An 11096-nucleotide genomic window follows, 5' to 3' on the forward strand; every position below is an offset into this window, starting at 1 on the left:
AAACTGAAAACCGCGAAAATTCAAAACCTCGAATACCGGAGGTTTTGAATTTTGCGGTACTACTAGACACACACACACACACACACACACACACACACACACACACACACACACACACACACACACACACACACACACACACACACCATTCTCCACACAAACACACACAATCTCTCTAATATATGAAAGCAGGTGGGCAAGCCCCACCTGCACTACCCATGTGGGGGCCTGCACCCCCCACACCCCCCTCACTTAAATATTCTCACTTCAAGGTCGCACTACATACAAACACACACAAAACACCACCACACAAGCTACATTCTCCTCGCACACACACATCACAGCAACAAGACACAATGACACACACCACAGCCCCTACCCAAACCCCTTAACACACACACACACACACACACACACACACACACACACACACACACACACACACACACACACACACACACACACACACACTTACCTGAATACATGAACACAGCAGAAGTTCAGAAGCATGAAATTCAAAACCGCCAGTATTCGAGGTTTTGAGTTTCGCGCTTTTAAACTTTTGCTGTTCTATGGATTCGGGTTCTTGAGGCTCGAGATACTGAAATTCAAGATTTCAGTATTTCAAGCTTCTGAAGGGAACCCATATATATATATATATATATATATATATATATATATATATATATATATATCTATATCTGTGTACATACACACACACACACACACACACACACACACACACACACACACACACACACACACACACACACACACACACACACACACACACACACACACACACACACACACACACACACACACACACACACACACATCAGGTCACTAATAACAAACCTGAGTGTTGCCTTGGTGTGCTCCCCTTTACCAGAGTACATATGTATCATTACAGAGAGCATGTTTCATTTTATTCCATCATACATTTAGCATAGCACGGATGCAGCTGCAACTGCAATAACTGTTTCTAATTCACTATACTATGCAGTATCCATTTATTACCTCTGGGATAGAGTACACTACCCCCCATAAGTCCATTTATTACTTCCAGATTAGACTACACTGCCCACCTGTAAGCATTTGTCCTTGGTTTGGGTAATGCATATCTAGTAAACAGCTTAGTGTATACCTGGTCATTACAGATCCAGGCTGCACATCAGCTCAAGCCCATATCACCAATGTCACAGACATGCATTAAATGTTAAAGGAACAAGAATGTGCCACCAGTATTGCAGGTAGATGCATATGTGACAAAAAGTCAAAGAATGAAATAATATTTTAATAAATCACATAAGTTCACAAACAGTTAAAGTGGTTCCAATAAATAAAACAATCTATTTTCTGGTCAAAATTATATTCTGTTTGCAAAACAAAACTTTGCACTACAAAACTACAAAGGTCTCATGCTTAGGTTATCATGTATCTGATTACTTACTGGAGGGCCAGGGTTTCCAGCAGGACCCTGTGGACCCGGAGAGCCTGCATCTCCTTTCTGACCAGGTTCACCTGGCTCTCCTTTAACTCCAGGTTGACCATCAGGACCCTGTATGTGAATGTAAAGAAAAGCACTATTAAAATGACAAATTAGCTATTAGTTTTTCACTCAATCAAGTACCAATACAGACCAATTTGTGCAGAAAAAAATCATTGCATTGAAGGATAGTATATGGAAATATTTACTTTTCCTGTTTTGTACAAACTTGTGGTGCCAGTGAAACATAAAATAACAGCGGAAAACCAAATCTAACTAATTTCATTTAGTTGAGATGTATTTTATATATATATATATATATATATATATATATATATATATATATATATATATATATATATATTACATGCAAAAGGCCTACTGTGCTGTTTAAATTTCTTTTGCAGTTTGGTCTTCAGACTTTATAAAATTGTATGTTAATATATTTAACCACATGAAACAATTACTTCAAAATATCCGTCTTAAGATTTCAACCAAATATTTATTTCAGTTTCATATGGTAGTTCTAGGAACAGTGTCATTGATATATTAACTCATAATATCCTGAATACTTTGGTATGAGGCACTATTACTATTTCCTTGAGCTACAACAGTAGAATGAAGGTAAAGAAAATATTGGTTCTTCCCTGAAATACAAATTCAGTAGTAAGACTGCCAGGTGTTATTCAGAAAGGTTGTCACAGGTGCATTGGGCTGGTATGCAGAATAAAATACATACACAGACAGACTCAAAAAACTCCAGCTATTCTTTGTCTCATATCATCTACTAAGAGACAATCTCTGCTTGACATACAAAGCCATGTCTGATCCAGCTCTGTTAGAAATGCTACATCTAAAGAAATTGCAATCCCTCCACACCACACACTCCAGAGACCTCAACCTCATTACCACAATCAACAGAACATGCTGGAGGGACAGGTTCAGAACCCAGAGATTGCACATGCTCTGCAACAGACTTCCATACATGTCAAGCAGAGCACCTCTTTGACCCTCTTCAAGAGAAATCTTGATGAGTGGATGGGAAATAGAAAGTTCACCCCAGGGGATCACTCTAGTGGATCTACTTGATAGAGGCACTGGGAACTAATATGGGGTGGCATGATGCCAGGGCACTTCTATGGGCTAGGCTTGTAAAGGCTCTAGGGCCATTAGTCTAGTACACACCTATGAAATTATACCATAGGACCATATTCTTCACAAAATTCCTTCATTCCTAAGAATGTATGCATATGCTATTGCATGCCAAGAAGAATCTTAGTAGAAAGCAGTTATGCAAATGAAGTCCATCACCATATTCTATAATTCACAAATATTTGAATCTATATTCAAGGTCATCACTTATGAGAGTACAAATACAGACTACCTATACCAGCAAAACGTTCAAATGCCCAATACCACTTGAAAGCTGATCCTGTGTTCAGTAGTACATGGCCCAACATTAACATCATAAATACAACCAACCTCAGCAATACAACCATTATGCATTATCAGAATAGAATCATTATGCATTATCAGAATCTCTGCTGGAAGGCAGAGCAAATACTGCAGCACAGGAAAACAAAACATACTCTGTGGCATGATTTATGCCCTTTCAGAAAAGACTAAAGCATTAGCAGATCACTTAAATTATATATTATGCTAAAAGTCTAGGCCTACTGTCATGGTAACAGAGGCATTCTAAATGCAGTAAGCTGTTGTGCCCTATGCTTAGCTGTAGCTGCTTCTTCCAGCTAAGTGGACGGATGTGGATTCAGGCAGTTTGGATTTTCCTGTTTCTAGGAGCAGTTATTCATTCTGTAAATGTACCTTTACTTGCCTTTCATATTATTGTTGTATTTTGGGAAAGAAAATAAAAGAAACTGGAAGGATCAGACTATGGTTTCAGAATAATTTATCATGGTAGCTACACAGTCCCATTCCAAGGAGTTCTTTATAAGCTGAAACATATCTGTGTCATCGGTTTTCTGCCTTTAACTAGGGTGAAGATTGATTTAGCACCGTATGTGATCATTTAAAGTTTATTGAGTTGTTTTCTTTCATAGTTATTTTAAATGCATGCTGTAATGATATCTGTGTGTGTCATGCAAACCTTGTATGCATTCAGAATTTAAAATACATTTTAAGGCTATCATCATCAATTGCCTTTCAGAATAACTCTTCTATTATTGCTGGGTAATGAAACAGTCTGGATTTTATTTACGCTTCATTTTTTCATTTTCATTATATTCTTAGACTGAAACATCGAATATAATAATGATGAAACCCACATGGGATAAAATATATAATTACAAAATGTATTCTAAAATTCCAGTTATTAGATACTGCTTTGCAAAAGTCACAGATATTTAATGCCTATTTCGGAAAATCTTTTTTAAATACAAGTGCCTTTTCCTAGATGTTACTATTTGAGTATATTTTTGCTGCTCTCCTTTGGCATATGATGATTGCAATGACATGCACACAGGTACTGATATTATCAAATAAAATATCAGCTACCTATTTATAGCTGGAATTTGGTTTAGCATTATTTCTTCCTGTCTAACAATGTGCCAATAATTTGATACAGAAGTGTACTAACAACTGTCTGTATGGTTAACACCATAAAGTGCAGAAATAACTATACCTCCATTCATCCCTCTATCCATGAATCCATGTGTGCATCATACCTCTCAACCTCTAAGCCCATGAAATGTGGGCAAAGTCAAAAATAATGGGGGACTAAGACTCAAAATCGGGGACAGATTTTAAATATTGCTTTTGGAGGTTCATAGGTTCACAGATCAGTACAAAGCTAGCTGCCCTTGTGGGCCTTTGTAATTTTACCAGTTTCTCTTTTTGTTCCCACTGCATCCTATCTTTCTTACAAACTTCAGAAAAATGTGAAAATAATAGGTTTTGCATAAGCATGCATTTTCTGATAGATGTAAAGTCTGAAACTCAAAATGTATGTCATTGTTTAGTGACTTCAATTCTCAGTGATTTTCCAGAAAGACCCATATTTTAGGAAGGTCAGGCCAAAAATATGAGGCAAGAATTTGGACATTCTGTGAAAATCTGGACTCTTGAGAGACTTCTCTGTCAACAGCAACAGTTTATATGTCATTCCATGAGATTTATCTGCATTCCTGGGTGTGCTGATTAATATAATGTATCCAGTTTGTCCTCAGTCTTCTCCATAGCCTTTTTCTAGAGGGTTGTATCAAGTACACCTTCAAGTGCAAAATTTTTTATGTGTTTTTTACTTTACAAAACGCCAGTAACAAATGGAATAACTAAAAAGTAGAATAAACATACATAACTAAAAGCATACAATAAATAATATATAATCATCCCATCCCATCAAAGCCCATTGCAAATAGATAAGTGAAATAGATAAGGGAAAAATACTCCAGATCTGTTGCATGAAGGCTTTAGTGTTCACAGACGTAACTGCCATCACATGAGTGAACAGATATAAACAGGTCTATGACAAAAGAACAATGTCAGATCCATGAACTTCTATATGCCTGGCAGGAACAAAATTCAGTACCAAAAAAAAGCTTGTGGGAGTGAAAAAGTTAGTGAAGAAGATAGAATGCAGTGATGGTGCATTTGTAACCTCAAGATATGACATGTATGATCTAAATGGCATGGAACTTCTAAGTAAAATGGGAAAAGGAATATTCTAACCTGGATGGATTTTGCTATCACAACATACAAACATTTTAGATCATACTGAAGAGAACACTTGATTATAGGTATTTGAAAAACTGGCCAGAATTTGAAATCCCGTAACATTTAACACACTCTACATGTAACCTTTTCTGCACCAGCTCCATGAAGTTCATGGTTACCTAGGGTGAAGGCACAGCTTGCCCCAGAAGACAATGTAGCCAAGTGAGGACTCAGTCTTCAGAGTTATGCCAGACCATATCAACCATCGCAGGGCATGCAAAATTACATATCATTATGTACCTGTAGGAATAGTTCTGTATAACTAATTCACCTAACACCATGCCTTTGGAATGCAATTTTGTGTAGTTTTAGATGATTTGCTGTGATTATTTGTGCCTCATTTAAACAAGATGTCATTGTTCATAGCAATTCCAAAAATTACAAACTCCAGAAAAAAATGATGTGAACATGGGAAGAATATTCAAACACTGCACAGAAGATAATCAAGTTAAGACATAAACCTGCAACTCAACCCCTGTGTGGCAGCAATGCTGACACTTTATTTGCTGTATTTCCCAGAAAAGAATTGTACGTTATTGTAAGAAACAAACAAACAAATTAAATAAATATAAGACTAGATGCGTATTGATTTCTGAATGGAGTCATTTTCTTACCTATTCAAACTGGTAAGAAAATATATTCATTGTCAAACTATTTGTCCCGTCATACATATTACCAAGAGCAGTACTTTTACGCATATAGATGCATACTTACAGGAGGGCCAGCAAAACCAACGGCACCTATGGGACCAGGCTCACCAGGAGAACCCTAAAGCAAAAAAACAATACTATAAATCAACATATAATGCACAGAAACATCCCCAGAAAGGGACAGATTTAATGCAAAGGGTTTTCATAATGCTGTCTCTTTATGTAGCAGTACATTAAACTATGTCAGTTTTGTTTTAGGAAAACAGATACTATCAGTTTAATGAAAGTTATTTTGCAGTATTTAAACATTTCCAAATAGTTACAGTATACTAGGATTACAGAGTTAGATATCTTAGCAGCTTTTTTTAAGAAGGGAAACATAGCAGAGTCCCTGTAAACAGACATCAATTTAATAAAGTTTATGCATTATTCTTTTAGGTATACTCTGGCTATAAATAATTTGGTTTTACTTCAAAGTTTGTATCTGGAACACATCACTGACAGAGCTAATAGCAAATCAGAGAACCTTATAATAAAAATAGATATCAATACAAAGATGACAGATGCATTATACAATGTATTCCACTATTAAGAAACAAATTCTCATTCATTAAATTAACTTCCTTCAAAGATGATCCTGTTACATATATCAGAAATACAAAAGCAATCAGGGTTCTTGAAGTTAGGTTGTAATATTGACAAATGTATGACTCAACACTTGCTATAATAGTGTCCAGCACATGATCTCTCACACACACACACACACACACACACACACACACACACACACACACACACACACACGCGTATGCACATACACACACATATGCACACACACACACACACACACACACACACACGTGTGTGTGTGTGTGTGTGTGTGTGTGTGTGTGAGAGAGAGAGACTAACCTTTTGCCAAATATTTTTATTATGTGTTTCAAGTTAATTGAATTACCTATTTATCAAAATGTGCTATGGCCATGTGAAATGACTCTTCCACGATCTTCTACAATACTTTCATGAGGTTTTGACATTTAGGGTGAAATGATCATGGAGTCAGTAGATTAAGACAAGCTTTAGAACACAGAAAATTATTTCTGTACTCACATAGGTATCTGAGATAGATAGTATTTGTCAGACAGCAGAGAAGTTTGAAAAAGTTATTTTATTTTTATTTAATATGGGTGTATGAGATGTTTACTTGAAACATAGAATCTTGAAAATTAAAATCACAAAACCATAATGTCAAAAAAGAAAATGCTGAATACCACAATTTCTAAAGATCTTGAATATCAAATCTCCCTGCAAATGTAAGCCCAGGAGCATGTGCGAACATGGGTCCTTCAGGTGGGCAAGTTCAAGAATTTTATATTGTCATCTTCATTGTTTTGGTCTTTCAATGTTATGGTCTTGGATTTTGATTTTCAAGACTGTGTGTTTTAAGACTATAACCACAGTAAAGTGAGCTCACATACTGTGCCAACCGTAGGTAAACTACTAGATAAGCAAATCGCTCAACGCGGGCAATGGAAATGTGAATCATTAATTTGAACAACGTAAAAATAAATAAATGCAAGAGATTTAGCACTTTCATCCTATAACATCATAAGGATTTTATCAGAATCTCGAATAGAGTAAATTATCCATTTAAATCACAATAGTAGATTGGTCATATGACTCTAAAAGATAAACATCTTAAAGAAACGTACAGAAGTACAAATAGCAAGCTGTCATGTGTTTTTACATACAAATTGGTAAACATAATCTTCACAGTTAAAAACTTTCTGGAATAGAAAAATTATTGCAGAATAAAGCAAATAAATGGATGGTACAAAATATAGACATATTAATGTGTTAAGTAGTAATTTAAAATCAAATATCATTAACATTGGTGCCCTATATTTGTAAATAAACCATAGAAAAAAACATATATTAGATGTTGCATATTAATAGTTTTTCAAAAATCTCTTAAGCTATAATTTTAATGCCCTCATTTTCAAAACAGGGATAAGTGAAATATGTTCATTAAACCCTGGGAGTGGGGGGGGGGGGTTATTCAGGCTGTACATTCATTTTTTTGGTTACTTCAGTAGTTTGGTTGTAACTAATGTTGTCAGTTACTGCCTGTTGTAATCATTAAGGGATGATGGAATGTGTTCCAATATTTTTTGTATTTGATAAAATGTCATATCATGGAATAAAGTTAGTGGTAAGCTCAGAATGCAATTAAATATAACAGCTCACAGTGATTTTGTTGATTTTTGTTTTGTGAATAAAGGGTTTTATCTTATCTCATTGAGCTGCATTATATTCCTCTATCACTGCTGATAGGTAACCATTTTACATTTCAAATTTCATCTGTTTTCCTCAGGTCTATGACAACAGATAAATGAAAGACAGGCAAAGTAAATGATATATCTCTTTAAATAATTCATCTCCATTTTTATGGCGTTGTTCTGTGTTTTGTGTTCTGGATTTTGCTGATATTTTGTAGCTGCAGTTATGTGTACCACCAAGCATTTTGTAATCATTGCAATCATTTTTACTTATAAAAATGTACCTAATCTATAGCCTGAAAGAACACAAGTCTGTGTCTTATATTTTGGGTTGGTGAAGTTCTCACTATATGAGAGGAATATGTGTCTGTACCATTTAACTATAAACATAATAATAAATTCATAAGTCTGCATTTTTCAAAGTACAACTCCTGAGTTATACACTAATGACAATTTATTAATTACAGATGGACTGTCCTTATAGCTACATTAAACAGTAGAATACTTAATATTTGACAGCAGAGTGAATAATTTTATGTATTTATTAATCTGGTAGCAATTCTGAAATAATTAATCCTAGCCATCTTCAGAAAAATAGCAACATTAAGAGTGAAATATGTCTTAAAGCACATTTGAATATTTGCTTGCTGTCATTCTTTTTTTTTTTTTTTTTTTGAGGAAAACATGTTTATTTATTATATGTCAGTGCACATTACAAAAAGTAGAGAACATGCTGCATGATTTCATTGCATTTAGTGTTGCTATTAATGCTGCTGTTTCTTGTGTGTGTATTTGATTGTGAAAGATGTATTAAATTTAAAAAGAAAAGAAAAATCTCATGGCAAAATGGTATGTTGTTTTGACAATTTTACTGACAGGAAATAATGGATTCTACTTTCGGTTCTGGATTATTAAAAGTTACTAAATTAACCATATTTGGCCTGTTGCTTTATGGCACTCCTGTCTAAAATATGATATTGCATTACATTTACTTATCCATTATGCGACATTAATAAGTTATAACCAGCTCCAAAAATGTAAATGTTTTCATCAAACTGCAGCAAGAACTAAACCTGTAGAATATTTGCTAGTCGAGATATTATCAAAAGATTGGTAGATGTGAAGTTTCAGTATCAAGTCTGAAAACAAAAACTGCTAACTACTGCAGTAGAGGTAAACATTTTATAAAATGAGTTGGGGGTTAATTGCAATAAAATTACTTTAACCTATTCCGAATTACTCCAGTATAAATCCAATCTGTGGTGCAGTCTTTACTATGGAGGACTTCAAACAGAGTAGTTTGCAGTAATACTTTCTAATCCAGCCTTTGATTCATTATATTTAGCAGATACGTAAATGTCATGAGTTTTGCTACTTACACATTTTTGAGAAGGTTCTTACTTCAAAAATGGCAGATAATATCATTTTATGTAAATGTATCCTGCCTACTCAAAATTAATTTATCTGCAATAGATACAAGCAAAAATAATCATTTGCCCTAAGATTCACTTCCATACTAACTGATCAAGCCAATTGCTCCATATGGGTTAGTCAATCTGCATTATGGTGATGCTAGCATTCTCAGATCTGCCTGCAACAGTGTTATTCCTAGCAGCCCAAAGGTATCCCTGCACACTCACACATTCAGACACACACACACACACACACACACACACACACACACACACACACACACACACACACACACACACACATACACTCACATTTCCTTACCTAAGCCCCATAGTGTGACCGCCCAGGCAGGTATGCACTTAGACATACACACATTCATGCAGCCTCTTTCACACCTCTTCTGACATGACCATACACATCCACACACATACACCCACTAAAACATCTCATATCCCCTTAACTTACCTGAACCATGACTACACCTGTAAGAGTGAATGGGTGACTGCCACATTTTGTATGACAGTCACTTTTTCCTCTTAGAGTACAATTTTGCTCAGCCAAGCAATTCTCTGAATTGCTAGTTGAGTAAATTGGGAGCTTTGGACATTTCTGAAGAACAGCACCTGAGTAAATAACAGTAGCCATTCTCCCAGACTGATGGATTAGCATGAGGCTTTACCTGTGGTACTGCTCTATGCTCTAAAGCACAGTGAAAGTAAAATCACAGCAATACAGAGGTCTCTGATTCAAAAGCTTAGCATGATGCAGAAATTTTCTTAGTTAAGGCTATTGCATTCCACTATGCAGTTCTAACTTCCAAGGAATGTTTAATTACTGAAGAAATGAAATTAAATGATATTCATGAAATATTGTAATCTCCAAATATAATGATGCAAGCTGACATTACCTGAGTTAGATTATTAATAGTTTTGTAAAACTGTAATGCACAGTGTAACTATGCCATATATTTCCAGTCCCACCAAAATACAACCTTCAAAAATATTATTATTTGTAAAAAAATTTCAAGGAAATCCTATTTTGATGCTAAAGAAACATTGGTAATCAAGAGTTATTAATTCATATAATAGGCATTTCAGGCCTAGCAATCCTGTACTGTGAAAAGAGAATATGTTTATTTTACAGTGTTTGTAATCAACAGTTTTTTGTTTCACTAGAAAGATGCTTACTTACCGGGCTTCCACGGGAACCAAAGGGACCAGATGGGCCTTTAGGGCCAGGTTCTCCCTTAAAAGAAACAAGGAAATAATTAATTCATTATTTAGAACCAATGCCAGCAAACAACTCATGATATATTCTAAATATTTAGAGATTGATATCACAGTAGGAGTCCAAGCCAGTTAATTAATTAATGCTCAATCTGACTGCTCCTGTAATTTGGTTAATCACTTAGAACATGCAAGTTGAATTTCTCTATAACATCAACTCCCCATCAATAGCATATAGTTGTCCAACTTCTACCAAGACCCAGAAGACTATGGTTAATGGGGTTCTCTCATCTGTGCAAGATAGCTG

At 35.3% G+C, this 11096-nt stretch overlaps 1 protein-coding gene across 1 annotated transcript in view; it reads right to left on the minus strand.

Annotated features, from left to right (window-relative positions):
• Window positions 1–11096, minus strand: part of COL5A2 (collagen type V alpha 2 chain) — a 738909-nt gene that overhangs the window by 201821 nt on the left and 525992 nt on the right. The window contains exons 37-39 of the mRNA XM_044075160.1: window positions 10755–10808; window positions 5939–5992; window positions 1454–1561 (exon numbers count right to left, since the gene is read on the minus strand). Coding sequence (XP_043931095.1) covers window positions 1454–1561; window positions 5939–5992; window positions 10755–10808 — 216 coding nt within the window. The remainder of the gene's footprint in view (window positions 1–1453; window positions 1562–5938; window positions 5993–10754; window positions 10809–11096) is intronic.

Source organism: Protopterus annectens, chromosome 6.part0 (genome assembly GCF_019279795.1).
Source record: "Protopterus annectens isolate FY-2018-M chromosome 6.part0, PAN1.0, whole genome shotgun sequence".
Lineage (NCBI taxonomy): Eukaryota > Metazoa > Chordata > Ceratodontiformes > Protopteridae > Protopterus > Protopterus annectens.